Source organism: Carassius auratus, chromosome 46 (genome assembly GCF_003368295.1).
Source record: "Carassius auratus strain Wakin chromosome 46, ASM336829v1, whole genome shotgun sequence".
In the NCBI taxonomy this organism is placed as follows: Eukaryota; Metazoa; Chordata; class Actinopteri; order Cypriniformes; family Cyprinidae; genus Carassius; species Carassius auratus.
The window spans coordinates 4823728-4842792 of NC_039288.1; the positions used below are offsets into that span (position 1 = coordinate 4823728).

The following is a 19065-nucleotide window of genomic DNA, read 5'->3' on the forward strand; positions in this document are numbered from 1 at the left end:
AGCGGCCCGCATCAAAGTTCAAGACATTGGTGCTTTCCTACAGAACAGCCACGGGCTTCACACTCTCCTACCTCTGCTCTCTCCTATGCATTTTCATCCCCTCCAATGATCTCATTGCAGATTGGCACACAATCAATCTCAAGAACGTTTTCTTGCAATGTTTTTAAGATGTTTTAATTTCACAGTAGTGACAATGTCGAAGCTTAGAAACATTATTGTTACCTGCTGGCTGTCAACAATGAAGCCAATACGTGGATGCCGTTGGATTTACGTCATGTGGCGCCTGTGATTGACAAGCGATGTCGAAGGGGTAGGAGGGGCTCTTTTAGTCATGCATAATTAAAAGAAGTTATCGAGCACAATGAAAATGTGACGACATTGGCCAAATTTAAATACATTAAAATCTCAATGATTGAGGTTTATCTGTGCACCTGCCAGTTATTTTGAAATTACAAATTAAAATAAGTTTTCCATTTTAATAGATTTTAAAATGTAATTTATTCCTGTGAATGCTCCAGTCTTCGATGTGACATGACCTTTCAGAAATCTTTCCAATATGCTGACGTGCTGCTCAAGAAAAACATCAACATTGAAAACAGTATTTTTTTTTCAAGATTCTTAGAGAAACAGAAAGTTCAAAAGGACAGTGTAACTGCTTGTGTGCAAATACTGTGTGTGTGAATAACCAGACTGAACCCAGTAAACTGGACAGTTTTATTTTGACAAGGGTAAAACCAATGTTAAAATAAAATCTGATCTAAAATGCTACTGTTTAGCCAATTTGGTGGTGGAGACGGGGTCACAAATGAAGGGCAGAGGGAACAAAATTAAACACTGAAATTAAAATCCCCCTCAATAGAAAAAAAATTCACAGGTGAAGGGGGTGGGAGAGGAGCAAAATACAAAAGTTAAAAAAGGCTTCACCATCATGTGATCAAGCTTAGCAGTACATTATCAGGGTTATGTATACAAATAAAAACTCCCATGGTTGAATCATGATAACTGCTCTGCTTCAAGTATGTTCACCCTTCTGTTATGTTCTCATCACATCATTTCCTCTTAGCCAGTTAGCAATGAAAAAACAAACATCCTTCAAAATCAAAATGCAGAAAAACCACATTTCATATCCTACCAATACATATATATACTGTATAAATACATACATAAATATACTTTACATACAACAGCCAAAATTTTGAATAAGGAAGATGAGAATGTGGGAGGAGGATGAGGATGATGGTAGTGTGTACGGGCGTGCGTCCCTCTGATCTGATCGGCGTGTCATTGGGTACGGGACGGCACCTGCGCTCTGGAATGGTGCACTCAGTTGCCCCAGTAAGGGGAGCTGCCATAGTTGGACTTGTTGACCTGGGTCTTCTGCTGCATGGTGCTGGACTGGCTTCTCTGGCTTGGCCCACCCTAAGTGAACAAAACACACCAGAGAGACTGGAATCTTGCCATTTAGGCAACTTTTGTGTTTGCATTCATATCAATAGCATTAAAATACTAAGAGACAGTGTAGTTATGTTCAGTGTGACTGAAATGACATTAAAAGAATTAAATATTTAACATGTATTCACAGTTTGTTCCTTTTTTGTTCACACATACATTTCAATAATATCTCAGCTATGGTATCAAAGAATAGTTTGAGCTGCTTTCTTTTATTTCAACATTTAGATTCAGTGTGAAAAGGCATTTAAAATAGACAGGGACTGACCTGTCCATCCTGGGTGAGGTGATGATGGAGCAGCTGTGAATGGGGCTGCTGGTGGGCCGGCAGAATGTGAAGGAATTGAGGAGCATATCCAGTGGCAGCACCAGGGGTTAAAGGTCCCGTGCCGCCCAGAGCCGAGGGGAGGTTGAAAGGAGGAGGTGTGCCAGCATGGAAACCCTGCTTATCGAACGGCTGTAGGGGAGAAAAAACTATTTCATTAGATACATCAACAAAATGATTATTACATATTATATATTATGCAATACACGCATACAAACATAAATGTAAAATATTAAATGTTTAAAACAATTAAATAAATAGACGCAAGTACCTGCGTTTTATTGTAAACAGTTCCACTGATGTCTGGCACCCCGGAATTGCTAGAGTTCACAGAGACACCTGGGACACAGTGATTCATCAGGAATCATTTATTGTATGCGATTGCAAACGTTTTGGCAATGGCATAAATTTTGTGTTTTGCAAAGTTTGCTGCTTCAGTATTTGTAGATAATTTTTCCATGTTTCTATGGTATACTGAAATATAATAAGCATATCATACATTTTAAAGGCTTTTATTTCCAAAAAATATATATAATAATGAGTCAATATTTACAGTGTTAACACTTGTTCATCAGAACCTCTGTAATTCACTCTGGCATGCTGGATATTAGCTTCTGGGCCAATTTCCGGACTGATGGCAATCCATTCTTGTCTTTCTTGAGTTGTCAGTTCAAAATTTGTGGGCTGCTGCTTGTCCACCTGCCTTTTGAGGTCTGACCAAAGGTTTTCTCAGGGATTGAGATCCGGGGAGTTGTCTGGCCAGTGGCCACAGATCCAAAATTTCAATATAATGATCTGCAATACACTTTATCACTCATGCTTTGTGACATGCTGCTCCATCAAGCTTGAAAATGCACGGATCATCACCAAATTGCTCTCGGATCACTGGAAGAAGTCGCTCTTGCAGGATGTTTTGATACCATTCTTTATTCATGGCTGTGTTTTTGGGCAGATTTATGAGAGTGCGCACTCCCTTGGTTTAAAAAGGAATCCCACACATGGATTGGTAGCATTTACCCTTTCTTCTCCGAACAATCGATTCTGCAGATGTCCCAAACAGTCGGAAGGGAGCTTCATCAGAGATAATTCATTTGCACCAGTCTTCTGCTGTCCAATCCTTGTTCTTCCTGCAGAATTTCAGTCTGTCCTTGACATTTTTCTTGGAGAGAAGAGGCTTTCACACCATTCTACTGCCATTCCCTAGCAAGCTCTACACTGCTGGTGACACGATTCTGTAGTCGACTCCTCGCGAAGAGACCGTTCTGGTGCTTGCTGGACACTCTGGGACGTCCTGAAGACTTTTTCACTGCAGTCGAACCTCTCCTTGAAGTTCTTGATGATCTGGCAAATGGTTCTTTCAGATGCAATATACTTTGTGTACCTTGATACAAAGCAATGATGGCTGCACAAGTTTCTTTGGAGGTAACCATTGCTAAAGAGAACACAATGTTTGGAAGCATTTCTTACCTCCATCAGCCTGCTCTTATAATCTATTTAGTATGATAGTGATTTTACCTGACTAGTACTCATTCACATGTTTACATGTGTTGCTGATATGATTAGTCAAATAATGTTAGCTGGTAATTTTGTGTCAGGATCATTGAAATTTGTTTTTGTTTTTTTTTGGCCAATGAAGCTTTTAGCAATTCTTTAAAATGCATCTATTAATCTAGAAACAATGCAAATGAACACCACAACAGCTTAAGCTGCAAACTTTCCAAAACACAAAATGTATGTCACTGCCAAAACCTTTGGCCATGACTATACATAATAATAAAAAACCACCATGTGAAGTGCAAGTATGCTTGTACCTTTCCCTGGGCCGGAGGCAGCAGATTTGGCCTGTGTTTGGGAAGAGTTACTGTAACCTTTGCTGTACTCAGTCCCTGCTGGGCCTTGCGTCAAGTCATCGTACCCTTAAAATATATATAAAAAACAACAACAATGCTTTAATACTCAACAGCACAAGGCATGCATGAGAATTTGTGTATATATTTAATCTGCACATACCTGAGCTAAAGGCATGTTGGCCGTAGCCGCTGGGCTGCTGGAATGGCGTTGTTGGGTTGCTCAATCCCATGCCATGCTGCTTGGCCGAAGCAGGGGGCATGAACATGGTGGGGCCGTACTGGAACGCGCTGGGCACGCCAGGCACACCGGGGTAGTAGGGAAGGCCTGTGTAGCTGTATCCAGGGGGCAGGGCTGGGTTTAGGAAGGTTTGTTGTGTGTTGTGATGGCCCTGCGGCTGGGGCTGGTTCTGTCCTTGGCTCTGAGCCTGCGGAGGCTGCGCCGTCTGTGGGGCATGAGCAGCAGACAGGCTGGTAGAGGGAGCTGGTGAGTTGGAATCACCTCTGCTGAACTTTGTGACATCACCTAAATGATGAAAAATTCACTAATTTGTTGCATCATTAGGAATCAAATGTTACAGACCATTAAAAAGCAAATGTAGTACCTGAGTAAGGGTTACTGGCGAGGCTCCCATCTCTGCCAGACAGCATAGCAGTGGGCCCTGGGAATGTGATCCCATAGTAATCCTACAGGGATCAGAAAAAGCAAAGACTACAGAGTGAACATTTGGCCAGACTAGGGCTGTCAATTATTTACAGTACATTTATTATGCATCCAAAACCATTTATTGACACTGAACTTGAGATGAACTGAACTTTTAAGATCATGTGCACAAATACTGTCATTTTAATGAATATTTTAAATATTTTTTGCCCACTTTAAATGTCACAAGTCCACTTTCCAATTTTAATTTGTGTGTATGTGTAAAGACCTCTAACACTAGCTTGCTCTATTCTTTTTTCTATTCTATCTGTTTTCTTTATATTATATCATTTAAAATCCCATGCTCTGTGTACTGTGTTAACCTAACTGAAACTTGTTATAGCTCATATATCATTGCTCTTTCTGTTGTTTTTGATTGCTTCCACTGTCCTCATCTGTAAGTGGCTTGGGATAAAAGCGTCTGCTAAATGAATAAATGTAAATGTAATTTGCCTGGAATCTACAGTGTACAATGATAACATTATCTCAAATACTCATGATTACATAAAATAATCATAATCATGCGATTATGTAAAGACAACAACAAGCCTGGGTCAGGCTGATTAGTCTTTGGGCTTTTTGATCTGATAACGTCACATGCGTGGCCCATTAACAGATGTTAGCTCTCCAATTCTTTCAAAATGATTCCTATCAGCAGCCTTATAAATGTGTGAATATCAGCAGTTATGTTCATATCTTTTATCATAGACCTACATCTGCCATTCTAATAGTAAAGAAAATAAAGCAGTTTGAAAAGAAAACATGAAGCTCAGTAGCAGCACTAGAGGGAATTTGATGGGCTCAGACTCACCATTGGTAGTCTGGATTGGAGCATGTGGAGGTCTTCATAGCCATAAATCTGCTGTATGACACAAACAAGAACTTTCAGCATTTTACAGGCTATACATTTTACGGAAATCAATGAAGTATTTCAATATTCACAGATTTAATGCTTGTACTGGGTCACATAATGAAAGTCTCTCTCACACACACACACACAATAACACACCACTACAGAAGAGGACTGAAAACTGATTTAAGAGGAGGACGGTTCTTACCGGATAGGCAGGCAGCAGACCTCCAGGTCCCATGATGTACTGGTTAGGCAGCAGTGGAGGAACCCCCTGAGAGAGATTAGGAGGAGCTTTACCTGCACACAGACAGCAAAGAGATTTTGGAGAATGAAGAATAGCAGATCACCCAACTCCAATGGATGCTGGAGCTGATGATTAGAATTGAAGCAAATATGAAAACTACTGTTTTTTAAATACAGTACATGCTTGCACCATGAAGTCACTGTGACAGAATCATTACAGAATTATGCACATTTGTTTGCAAAGGTCTATATGTTTGCTGAATACAATCGCAGTACCATTTTAGCATCCTGGTAACCAAGCCTCAAAATACTAGTGACCCACAATATTTTTTAAACTGTTGTACTAATACTACGGTTTTACACAAAATTAAAATACACGTAATGTAAAAGTACTTTAGCTAGTCACTATTACATCAAAGCTTTACTTCAAATCATATGTATGCAAAAAACTTTTAAGTGTTGGGCAAGGGCCGGAGGAGTAATTGCAAATGAGCAACACCTGCGCCACTCACTGGTCTCGAGTCCCACGGAGGAGCTCCGGAAGGATAAAGGGAGGAGTTATGACAGTGAAGGACGAGAGAGGACCAGGCCTGGGTTTTATTTTGTGTTTTTGTTTGTGCGAGGCAGTCGTCCGTGAGGAGCTGTCGCTCTGTTTTGTGTTTATTTAATTATTAAAGTTTGATTTAAATGTTCGCCGGTTCCCGCCTCCTCCTTGCCATGACTATGAATATTTTTACATTACGTTACGTTATAGATGTATTAAATTGATCAAAAGACACAGTAATGTTTTGAATGCTGCTCTATTTACTAAAAAGAAAAAAGTAAAAAAAAAATATATCAGTTTACAAAAAAAAGCAGCCATTTCCAACATTAATATTAAACGTTTCATAAGCACTCAGCACAGAAATAAATTACATTTTCAAATTAGAATATTACACAATGTAACTTGTTTACAGCATTTTTGATATAAAAAGAAATGCAGCCTTGTTGAGCATAAGACTCTAACATTTTAATAGTAGTGTATATATTAGGGCTGTCCCTTTTTATTCAATATTCGAATATGCATTCGAACATGACATGAAATATCCGTAATCGAACTAAAAATAAAATATCCGGTTTTTAAAATGCCATGTGTAGCGCATTTTTTACAGTCTATGATTAAACCGTTTTTTTTATTTTATTCTTTGCCATCTTATCCAGTAGAGGGCACTCTAGACGTATTGTAGCGTACGCCCCTGACCAAATCAAGCGAATAATAGCTAGTAGCCAGGCACGTCTGTGCGCTCCGAACATGTGTTCCCCACTGCAGGGAACATTGTAAATAAAAAAAGACCTGCACTTAATCCAGATAAGTTGATAGACTGTTGTTTCTTGCAAACAATATTAAGAAATGAATTAGTCTAGGCTATATGCTATATGTCACATTATTGTTTGTGCCTGTTCTGAATCGTTTTTCTTTTCTTTTTTCATTTAGCCTATTTTTGTGGGATATGCATAGTGGCACTTCTTCATATAAATTGATATTTGAAGTTGATAACCTGCTGTTTCAAACATTAAGTATCCATCAACAGTCACGTAGATATTCGAATATATTTGAAAAATATTGCATGCTATTCGATATCCGTTCGAATTAGATTTATTCAAAAGTGACAGCCCTAGTATATGTATATATAAATCATAAAGCATTATTACAAATTTGATTTTCGCTAGCTTTAAAAAATGAATGAATTAGGAATTAAAATCATAGCCGAACACCCACACTCTAATCGTACTAACCATAAGGAAACATATCTAAATGATATGAAGGGTTTCAGAATACTTCATGGTAACTTGATATTCGTTTAGGATTAAAATTATGTGACGACACTGATGCGTGGCCTCTCTCACCGCTGGAGGAAGACAGTAGCTGGGCAGTCCGGACACCGGAAGGTGTGCTACCGTTGATGATGTGACCCAAAACTCCAGACCCGTGAAGACTGTTGCTGCCACTCGCAGAGCTGTTAACACTGCTGCTGGGCAGAACGGACACAGGCGGCGAGGAAAATGCCATTGATGAGGGGGCGAGAGAGTTCACGCTGTCCACACTGGTATACTGAGGACAAATACAAATGGAAGTGGTGAATACAAGTGTGTGCATGTGTTTGTGTCCGTGTGTGTGTGTGTATCCTACAGAACTCACTGTAAGTGAAGATGTGGTACAAAGTGCTGACACAGAGGAATGGCCACTGCTCACATGACTACAGGAAAAACAGGCAGAGTCACAGACACAAGTAGCCCACATAACGTTTTTGAGGAAAGAACTGTTCAAAGAAAAGTTACAAATAAGCATCTCGCTCACCTGCTTAGGGGAGGTAAGCTGGCCGAGGACAGCTCAGATGCCAGGCTGGGCAACGCAGAGCTGTGTGATGTAACAGAAGGGGGCAACAGTGAGGATGGGGCAGAAGAGGCAACATTTGTGCTGCTGCCCAGAGAGGGAGACTCCTGTTTTGGAGTGGAGGAACTCGATGTGGCTGATGAAGAAGGCATAAATGTCATAGGTTTCAAAAATAAAGAGCAAAAAATACATCTTTAAATGTACAGTATACCTCACAGAAAGAAAGGTAGAACTGAGGAGTTTGACTTACTGTCTAAAGCAGCAGAGGTCCTTACACCATTGAAACCGTTCTGTTAGAAATGGAAACAAAGTGTACTGAATCAATATAGGCAGCATAAACTCCTTTATTGGCACTGTGCACTAATGAAATCAATCCATGGAACAACTAGAGAGCACCTACACAACTGCTCAAAAATTGTTTTATAAAAAAAGACTTGAGCTCACAAAGACTGCATTTACTTGATCAAACATACAGTAATATTGTGACATTATGACAAATTTAGAACTGATTTCTATTTTAATATATTTTAGAATGTACAAATCTGAGTTTTCAGAAGTCATTACTCCAGTCTTCTGTGTCACATGATCCTTCAAAAATCATTGTGATATGCTGACTTGGTTCTCAAAAAATGTATTTCTTATTAACAATGTTGAAAACAGTTGTGCGGATTATTTTTTTGCATAATGTTTTTGTAGAAAATGTGAAAAGAACAGGATTTATTTGAAACAGAAATCTTCTGTAATATTATAAATGTCTTTACTATCATAATTGAATGCATCCTTGCTGAATGAACGTATTCATTTAATTAAAAAAAATCATTTAGAACCCCAAACCTTTCCTCAACAGTGTAAATTATGAAATTCCTGGTTGATGTAACCCTTTAACTGAGAATTCAACTTTACATTTTCACGGCTCTGTAGTTATAAAACATCTAAATCTACAGTTTCTCTGTCCGGTACTCACAGTCACAGGCCCAGAAGGCTCCTTGCTCTGAGAGAAGGTCAGTCTTGAGTGAGGAGCCACACCGCAGTCAAAGCTGTTACCCGCTGATGATGCAGCAGAGGAGGAAGAGGAGGATGAAGAGGACGAGGGGCCCACGGCCAAGCTGGGAGTGGTGTGGGAGGGGGCGAGACTGGGGAGAGGTACTGAAGGAGAGGGGTAGATGCTGTCAGAAGAGGCCAGAGGCAGCAGCAAAGGGACCGGACTAGTCAGAGATTCACTGCAGGGGAGATCATGGGAAATGTATTAGCATGCAGACTGGAGATTACTTTATAGCTGAAGAGAGAACGTTTGATTTAGAAAAATTATCAATACATGAAGAACGCTGCTCAAGGAAAAAGCACTTAAATACAATTTAGACATTTTGTCCTCAACCTGATTGGTTTAGAGTAGAGGCTGCTCTGTGACTGAGGAACCACCACAGCCTCCCTTAAAGGTTCACTGCTGCAGTTCTCCGACTGGCCAAAGTCCGGCAGGGCAGATTCTGAACCGAAGTCCAGGGCTCCAAACTGCACATTTAGACCGGACACATCTGCTGAGCCAGGCATCTCTACAGCAGATGCGGGAATCTGGATGTGTACAAATACACGCATATAAAAGAAGGCAGCATATACTGACAAAACATCAATGGAAACAATAAAAGCGTATTTCTGTAACAATTACAGGGTTTACACACTATCACTCTAAAGTTCGAGTCAGTTAGTTTCATATAAGATGATTTCAATATTTTGTGCTCCTGACTTTAATTAACATTAATGCAAGCAGAAAACATAATGACAATAAAACATAAATGGACTCCAGAGCAATTCATTCATGCATTTTTTTAATATGCTCTCCTCACTATTCAAAATTGGGTTGCGAAGGCCATTTCATTTATGTTTATCTACAAACTGTAGTTAGTAATAGAGAGTTCATGACCTTCTCAGTTATTTTTGTATTCTCTAGTCACCTTGGAAGTAGGAGGCATCCGTCGCTTTTGAGTTTTTATCTGCCGCTGCTGCTGAGTGCTGCTGCCCTGAGATTCGGCTGCCTGTGAGGGGGCCATCAAGGGCCCATCACGATGCTGAGAAGATTCAGGTGCTTTCGGAAAGGCTTCCAGTGTGCCCGGGGCGGGTGAAGAAGTGCTCAGGGAGGGAGGGCTGGGTTGCCTGCCTAAGGGCCCCGTGTGAGTCAGGGAGCCCTGCTGTCGCTGGGCGAGTTGGCTTAGCACCAAAGATGGCTCTGGCTGCATCTGAAACTCCCCTACAGTGCAGAAAATTAAGGAAAGTCATATTGACATCAAGTCGTGTTTGACTAAATTAATAAATGGATGCAGTATGAAGAAGTTCAAAGAAATTAACTTTATCAATTGTTTTAAAAGATGCTTGAATATGTTATTTGTGTAGAAACATGCAAAGCCACGTGTTTGTTTTTCCGGGTCAGTAAAGCAACTGTAACACTCACGACTGAATTGGGAGGGGAGTGAAGTGGAGCTCTGTGTTCCAGGAGGTTTGATATCCCAGGAGGAGGAGGGGACAGACATCCCCGTCCCCACCAGCCCCCCTACAGGGGTGCAGTTGGTCCCTGTGCTGGAGGGCTGAGAGGTAAGCTGCCCAAGACCAGGCCCCTTCAGCTGTTCCAGTATTTGCTGCCCGGCCGTCTGCCCGAGTTTTGGACCACCCAGCTCTCCAAAACCAGAACCCAAAACAGAGGACTGGAAAAAGACACGAAGGACAGGTGCCATGAGGAAGCCCATTCAGATTTCACCTAGCCAGCTCTAGTGCTTTTGTACAATATACCACAATACACCTAGTCGTAAAATAACTAGAAGCAAAACTGTTAAAAAAGATAAAAGTTGTAGAATATGTGATTGAAGCACCCTTAACATAGGTACACTAGTTACTGCCATTCATCCTCTAGGAAAACAGTTTTCTAAATGCAATAAATCAGGCCTATGGATTGTCTCACTAGGGTGGCGTGCGTGTAGCTGTTGGAACTGGCAGAAGTGCCTCCGTTGCGAGCAGGCTGGTGGTGGGAGTTTGTAAAAACCAGACTGTGGCCAAGCCCCTGAGAGGAGCCCACAGCCTTAAGACCCCCCACCTCCTCTCGATCCACAGGCTTCTGCAGCAGAGTCGATAGGTCCAGACTACAATGAATTACACAAAACAGTCAGCGAAAAAAACACATAAGCAATTTGCAATTGCTGTAATGGTTAAAAACCCCAGTTTTGACTTTATTACCTTTGGCCAGGTGTGATGTGGTTCTCAGTTGGAGGTGCACAAGAGGAAGTGAACACTTTGGTCTCAGAGAGCTTTGGAGAATAAAAAGGGACGGTTAGTACTTTTATTTTTGTAGCAAAAAAACTTAAATATTATATATGACTACAGTCTACAAATATAAGAAGAGATGTTATGAAAGAGATATTATAAAATGATATAAGCGATACATTAATATTATATAGAAATAGCAATATATAACAATAATTTAAATTATATTATAACATTTCTATTGTAATAGCTGTAATTTGTATACTTAAAATACTAAGGCTTATGAATTTCAAGCTCTGGAAATCCCATGGTGCACAGGAAGTTAATTATAGAGCCTGACTCACACTCACATCTTCACTCCAGTCTTCAGCTGCCCACTCGTCCAAAGTGTTCTGCCATGCCACTGAACAGAACATGTCAGAGAGAAAGAGAGATGAGAGTGGGGCTAAAGATTTAGAAATGTGTTCTGTGCAATAGAGGTCTCTTACCTGTCCCATCTGTAGTATCGTTGGCCCCCGTTTCCCAGACATCAGCGTGTGAATTTGACTTCCCGCTGTCTGTGGTGTAGTCTGCAGGGTTAAAGATCCTGCAGAAGGATACACGGAGAGTGAGACAGGGTCTCGGGTGGCTGCAGTATGATAATGAGTATTATTTTAGGTTAAAATATCATCAGCGGTGATAGTCACCCCATCCCCTGTGCGGTAAACCTGCTGATAACTGGAGCCCGACCTCTGCCTCTTCCTCCAGACACTGTGAAAAAACAACAACTCATAAACACTAGGGGAGGAGTCAGGATGGTCAAACATCCTAAATGTCCAACAGCTAGATTCCACTTTAAAAAGGGAGATGCAGCTTCTCACAAAAGATTTTAATGCACTTAATGTACTTTTTGTGAATTTAATTCTGTGAAATTCATCCCCTTTAATGCACCACTGCTACAGAAATCAAAGCACCGCTTACAATCTTTTAAATCAATTGCTATGAGCAATATGGAGGATATGAGTCTAATATTTCCCTAAAACTGAAAACTCAGAGGGTACAAATGACAGAGTAGATGTAGTATGTGCGAGCTCACCTCTCCCTCTTCCCCTGCGGCCACGGTCAGCACCTCTCTCAACAGCAGCGGGGTCCACACCATTCTCCTCAGTCCTTGCTATATAGATAATAACGAAACATCACAGATAAACATTTTAAAATTTAAACACTACTTACACAAAATCACATGGAAAGAAATGAATGTGTAAATATTGCTATTAAATCCAAACCAAACAGCTATGTAAACAGAAGGAAATCTCATCAACACACTCACCTGGCCTGTTGCGACTGGTTCCTCTGCCGCGACGGCTCGCTCCTCCACGACCCTTACTGCTTTCCCTCTCTTTCTTCTCTCTGTTCTCCTTGTTTTCCTTACTCACCGTGGAGGTGGAATCCTTTCCAATACTTTTCTTTTTCCCAACTGTTTCCCAACTGGTCTGTAACATGATGGAGAGATGAATTAGCAGCAGTCAGAATGTACCAAAAAACTAAAAGATAATAGCACAGGAGGTGTCAGGTATTAATGCAGCGTCATTTTACATAACTGATTTAAGAAAAAAGTTTGCTAATCATTACTGTAGAATGATTATTGCTGCTGAAGGACATTTAGGATCTTGTTTTATATGACGCAGAGGTCTGTTATGACACAGGATTACTTTCCGATCAACACTACAGAAGTGACCCACTTTCTATTTTAGAGTTTCATTCCCAGAAATTATTCAAACAAATCCTAGTCTATAAGCAGAGGCCTCTCAAATTTCACCCCAACAATAGTCACTGATGATCTGTAAAGTACATTAGCATCAATCACACAAGAACCTGGATATTAATAACTGACTGTAGTATGTTCATCATTAAGCTTTAAAAAAAAGAAAAGAAACAAAAAACATGCAGAATAATTATAAATAATTTCAGCTACACAAATCATTGCTCTGCCTTTACAGGCCTGCCACAAAACAGCTGACAGTAGCAAAGTTTTCAGTAAAACCAGTTTCCCTTTTTTTTTTTTTTATCTCATCATATGTTTTAGTGCCTAGTAAGTGGTCTAGCCATGTGCATTAAGGATGTGCGATAATAACAAGAAAATTATATCTCAATATTTTCTGGAATTCTTCATATTCTGTGAGGTGGCTAGTTTGCAGGAGTAACAGAAATTAACTTTTAAGTTTAAATTGATTTTTACCTTTTATGGGCATTTTTACCTTTATAAGACCAATTTGTTTTTCTAACCTATAAATGTATGCATCGTCTTTTGAACCAAATTCTTCATGTATAGGTAATTTCAAGAGTGATAAAGTGATAGAAAATATTTATTTGTAAAATAGGGGTTTTATGGAGAGTGTGTATAAAATAAGTTTAAAATGAACAAGTGTCTTAAACCTCAAGGGACTTTTTGGCCAACCAGCTTATTCCTGCTTGAAAAGCTAAATATTATTGATAGTGTAAAAAACATTTAAAGCACATGCTGATTGATGGATTAGCATTACTCAACATTACTTCCTACCTTCCAGCAACACTACATTCAATGAAGGTAAAATAATAAAAAAATAACAATAGTTCATAATAGTAGAATCGGAACCTGAAAATTGTATACTGTAATATATGTTACATTTTGACATTGCCAACCTTTAAATTAATTTGACAGTAAGTAATAAACAGTATTGAGCATTGAGTAGTTGAGTATTGTGCATTTTTCCTTACCACTATTTTTTAATAGTTGTTTAATGATTTTAATGTAACCAGAATCGGAAACAGAACTGTTAGGTGGAACCGGAACCAGAAAATGTCTAACAATGTCCAGCCATAATAATTACCCAATGATAAAACTGCGAGTAAAAGTTCCTCCCATCTTATTTTTATTCCCTTTAGGGGTTCCGTAGTACACATCATTTTCTTTCCGAACACGATATTGGATGCAGCAGAATGTGGGGGGAGGGGGGAAATCATGATGCTGACTCATATTTTTGCTGACTCGAATTATTATTTTTTTCTACATACTCTATAATGTCAAATCGCATATTGTTTAAACAACAATTCGATATTATTGTAGACAAATTTATATTGCACACCCCATAATGTGCAGCTTTTGGATGGGATTCTTACCGCATCAGAAGTTCCTTCAAGCAGGAAGTTGATGGCTCTGTTGACATCCTCGTTGCAGTCATGAAGAGCAACCATGCAATCGTCTTGGTTCTTCCCTGTAACCTCCATGAGCTGTGAGCAAATATGGACATCATTAGGATTAATAGAGGAGTTAAAACATAATTTACTCTGAATCAAAAGAGATTCTCATACCTGTTTCACTTTATCCTCAAAATCTGCATCGTTCTTGTCATAGATCATCTGAGCCAGTCGGATCTGTTCAGCTGTAGCCTGTAATTGGAAGCATAAGAATATAAGTTATGAACATCAGAATGAGTGACTAAGAATCAATATAAAACCATATTTAAAAAAAAGAATTGAGGAGTCAGATTCATGGCCAAGACATATCACACACAAGTGGAAGCAGACATGGTCCACAGAGTGTGTTTGGCTACAAGCCTACTTCACAGTATATACTGTATAATTCCTTCCACTTTGTTAAACAAAAGTATGCATTTATTAAATTACTTGTTATAAGTTTGTGAAACGTGTTAATCTAATAATAACTTAGTAGTCGATCTAGATTTTCATACATGCCTGCAGTACATTTTATGTTTTTATTTTAGTGGTTTTAATTTGAGCACTGGCAGCATTTTCTCCTGGAGAAGCGGTGTTCAATTCTTCTTCTTAAAAGCCAAACACGTTCATCTCTCTCGGTTTTCGAGCATCCGATCACAAGTATTGCATTACAGGGATAGCCAGACCAATATCTAAACCTGTCATGATTTACTCCCGCTCATGCTATTCCAAACCTGAATGAAAGTTTTGAATATCACTCACTTCCACAGTATGGACCAAAAAAAACAACAACTATGGAAGTCAATGGGGCACAAAACGGTTTAGTCACCAACATTCTTTTCTGTTCCAAAATTCATAAAGGTTTGGAATGGCATAAGGGGGAAATAAATGATGAAAATGTTCATTGTTGGGTGGACTAGTCCTTAAAGATGCCACAAACAGCTCAACTTAAAAATGAGGCTTAACAGCAATCTGCTCTGTTACGTAAACTCCCCCTAAATCACGCATATTCTGGGATACAGTACCCAGCAGATTATGGTCATACTGTGCACTGCAGAAATAATTTGGTTGCCTGTTGTTATTCTTAACATGGCATATGTTTCCATATGTTGTTTACTCACCTGAAGCTGTTTCTGTGGTTGTGTGGTCTGTGTGGTAGTGGGCAGCACTTTGTCCCGAGTGCCCTGGGCTCGTTCGACGCCCACTGAGGTCATCATATACAGTATATACAAAACAATGTATGTACAAAACAGAAAAATCTGGAAGAAAAACAAGGCCAAAAACAGGAAGAGGTTATTATATCGAAACAGATTCCATGTCCTAGTCTCTAACCCAATATTTGCAGACCGCAGACGAGTTTTGTTCAAGCAAGCTAGCTGACGTTTTCTGCAGAACTTCCCTTCAGTGTCCCACGCAGCGCCTGGCTAACACACAAGGGCTGTATCAGATTTCCTTTCTCCTAAACCCAGTTGGGCAAGATTGAGCAATACTCTGACCGCAAGAAACCCTTGTAGAAAAAAACAATTGAGCTTATCCGAGCCCCGCTGAAATGAAGACCACGCAACGAGACCACACTGGTGTCCCCTAACACTTCACAACTAGCCTGTAGTGTCCTTCTAAAATGCTCACACTCAGATCACATCACATAGTCATTCCTCACGCATACCAAATGACAACTTAGTCCTCAAACAGAAGAACATGGAGGAATTTTTATTGCTTAACATTCTTGAATCTTCATTGAAGCGTGTATTGATGTTCATCTCCCTCTTCAATGTTTACATAAAAAAAAAAAAAAAAATTTAAGGTGGCAGACTCTTAGTCCTGCTGGTAGAGACCTTTTATATAACCCACGAAACGCACATTTACACAACAACTTCAGATGTTGAAAGAAGGAAATATTAAAGGGATGGTTTAAAAAGTCATTTCAAAACCTGCATTATTTTCCATCTTTTATTCTTTCCTTCGTAATCACGCCATATTACCTGTCCAGTTAGAAAAAAGCACAGTCAAAGTAGTCCATATGATTCATGCTCTATATTCCAGGTATTTTGAAGTCAATCAATAGCTCTGCACAATTAATACAATTTCTAATTGTGATTACAATTATAGATGCCACAATTGCGCAATCGTTCAAAGTCGCAATTAATCATTCAAAGTCCACTTATGTAAATTTGCGTCCTTAAGATGTGTTTTTTTCTTTCTTTCTACAGGTTATCTTAAAGGTTTTTCCATTGTTTTAATTTAAGTTTTAGTATAAAATTATAATACCTTGCATATTTGTACTTTTTTTATTTAAAGAAGAAAACAATCCAATGTATTGTTCACATTTGAGGTTTATCACTATAGAAAAAAAATAAAAGTTGTCGGGCCAGTGGTTCAGATTTTTATTTGCTTTACAAAATATCCACTAGCCTCAAACTCGAAATAAGTAAACACATTTATTAATTTATTTTTCCCGTGACCCATGCAACTTTGTATTTCTTGTCATGACACTAAACTTTTAGATACCTATGAATTTTCACAATTTCTCAATTCGATACCCCTGCAAAAACCACTAGCTTAACTAATATAAAGCACTATTTAATAAAATATTTATTAAATTAAATGGAAAGCCTAGTTCACCCATGAATGAGTTTTTTGTTAACTGTTTGTCCTTTGTGTCAGAAGTAATAACTTAAAAAAACACTTCACTTTATTTTGACTTTGTTCAAATACTGTGACTGTATGCATATCAAATCATGAGATCAATATTGTGTTTCAAAACAAATTGAACGCCAAGACAATGACTGGGTTTAAATAAATAAATAAAATATTTACCATTTAGTCTGTTTCTCACACAAAGCAATCATATGGGTTTGAAAGATTTGTAACTTAGGGCATTAGTGATATGGATTGTTTTTGTGATACTTTTAAAGTATTTTTGGAGCTGGACAGCCGATGTCCCCATTCATGTTCATTGTATAGAAAAGTGAAGATGTCAGATTCTGTATATCAAAAAAACTGTCAGGTTTAGAATGAAATGGGGGTGAATAAACATTTATCCTTTAAAAACCTTCTTGGAGGATTCTCCACCAAATAAAAACTTGTGTTGTGAACAAACTAATGTACTATAGTGTCACGTCTATGAAACTAAGACTAAAACATCGGCAAGTGTTACATGCTCGCACAGAAGACAAGGCAACATACATAACATCTGTGATGGATACAGTAGGCTTTTCTTGGCTGTTAGAAGAGATCGTATTGTGCATGTTTAACCCTTCCACACAGTCACACAGCAAACGCCTGACTAGATTCTGACGTATGGAGATCATCAGATAATATCTGGCAAAAATTCCCAGCTTGCAAAATACATCATAAAGATCTTACTAGGACGAGTCTAACTGTGCAAGTGTTGCTGGTCACAAACCATTTAATGATGACAGTAAGCAAAACAACCCACCCCAACGTGATTCTGCCAGCTGACAATGGTCTCATGTGAAGACTTTTCTTAGTTCCTCACAAAATGGAAAAACAAAGCCTTTTCTCTTGGTCAGCAGACCACCCATAGAGTCCTCGAATTTACAGATAATAAAGCACATTTAAAGAGTGATATCATTGATTGTGAAAAAGGAGCTCGAAGGACTAAGCAGAGCACAACTAAAACACATAGGGTATGATTGTAAAGAATATACATTAAACAATTTAACAGTGGGAAAGTGAGATGCAAGTAATTACTGAAATTAAATTAACATTTATTGGAAAACATTTACCAAAAAAATTAACAAAATTTGCATTATTTTTAATTAAGCAAATGACTACTTCTCAATTGAATATAAACATTGGTCAAAGTGGATAACCTCAAAAAGGGCAAATAATTGGTTTATCACTAAAAAAAGGGAAATTTTAAGTTACAAATACTAAGGAAAATGTATAAACGAAGACCGATTGATAAAGATTCATAAACGATCACCATCATATTCATATTCAATGTTTTTCAATTTAGAAAAAACTTTTAATAAATGACCATAATCAAATCATATGCAAAAAATGACTTTGCTTGCCTTTTGAGTTTCTATAAATAGGTTTGACATCCTGAAAAACAAACTACATTCTTACGCATAACAAAATTAAACGAAATATATATGACAGCTCTAACAAAGGGAATTTTTTTTTTCCAGGACCAGGTCGGCATCCTAGTTTATCTTTATAGATTCATTAGAGATGCTTGGAAACGTTCAAGTTTCAAATATCGTTTTTAAACCCTATGAATCTGTAAAAACAGAGCTCGTGAAGAGCATAAGCGCATAGTCTGTGCTCTCCTTTGTCCATGATCTCCAATGTCATTTCCTCTCTCCAATTGTTTTAGCTTAGCTGGCTAACTCACGGCCGCCCGGCGTCTTTTTCATAACATGTAAATCCTCAAGAGCATTTAAACACCAAAAGTGTATCAATAAGAACTTTTTTAATTGGCGAAAACTGGTTTAATAATGATGCGGGCTTGTTGTAAAGGGATGTTTGAGGAATACGGTCTCACAGAAGATCTAAAGCTAAACTGAGGAGGCAAAACAAAGCCATAGAAAAGACAACATCGCCTCAGAAAACATTCAGCGACGGATTAAAACAGATGAACGACAAGGAAATGGAAATCTTAATCACGTAACGCTTGATTTATAAAGACCAATTAGAGGTTGAAAGAGAGACTAGTTATTTTTATTACCTGCTAACACGCTTCACTCAGCCAGCAGCAGACTCCGTCACGTGACCGTCCCCGCGTCGCTGCCGCTTCTCTCCATGCAGATCATACAGGCGCGCTCCCGCACCAGCAAGCACATTTACAAGCGCGCGCGCACG

The 19065-nt window shown here is 38.9% G+C and overlaps 1 protein-coding gene across 3 annotated transcripts; it reads right to left on the reverse strand.

Annotated features, from left to right (window-relative positions):
• Positions 1-695: 695 nt before the first annotated feature.
• Positions 696-19059, reverse strand: LOC113063914 (ubiquitin-associated protein 2-like). Of its 3 annotated transcripts, none has more exons than XM_026234343.1 (27): positions 18932-19059; positions 15357-15494; positions 14371-14448; positions 14179-14289; positions 12350-12512; positions 12116-12193; positions 11748-11790; positions 11529-11626; positions 11385-11443; positions 11014-11084; positions 10742-10919; positions 10238-10487; positions 9744-10036; positions 9170-9363; positions 8759-9014; positions 8045-8084; positions 7759-7930; positions 7600-7657; positions 7308-7512; positions 5383-5474; positions 5136-5186; positions 4227-4308; positions 3785-4147; positions 3586-3690; positions 2046-2113; positions 1718-1906; positions 696-1419 (listed from the first exon to the last, which is right to left on the reverse strand). In XM_026234343.1, exons 2-27 carry the CDS (start codon positions 15450-15452, stop codon positions 1324-1326), a joined length of 3489 nt encoding a protein of 1162 aa, XP_026090128.1. In that variant the 5' UTR covers positions 15453-15494; positions 18932-19059; the 3' UTR covers positions 696-1323. The 3 variants fall into 3 exon arrangements, with proteins under 3 accessions (XP_026090128.1, XP_026090127.1, XP_026090126.1); XM_026234342.1 differs by having other exon boundaries at positions 11391-11443; positions 11727-11790; XM_026234341.1 differs by having other exon boundaries at positions 11727-11790.
• Between the last annotated feature and the right edge of the window lie 6 nt (positions 19060-19065).

Bases quoted from the DNA above. Each gene is read 5' to 3' on its own strand.
- LOC113063914 (XM_026234341.1), bottom strand. From the start codon at position 15,452: ATGATGACCTCAGTGGGCGTCGAACGAGCCCAGGGCACTCGGGACAAA. The intron at 7,658-7,758 runs GTGAGCGAGATG...TTTTTCCTGTAG, and splicing joins AGCTTACCTCCCCTAAGCAG to TCATGTGAGCAGTGGCCATT. The intron at 3,691-3,784 runs GTATGTGCAGAT...ATATATTTTAAG, and splicing joins CCAACATGCCTTTAGCTCAG to GGTACGATGACTTGACGCAA.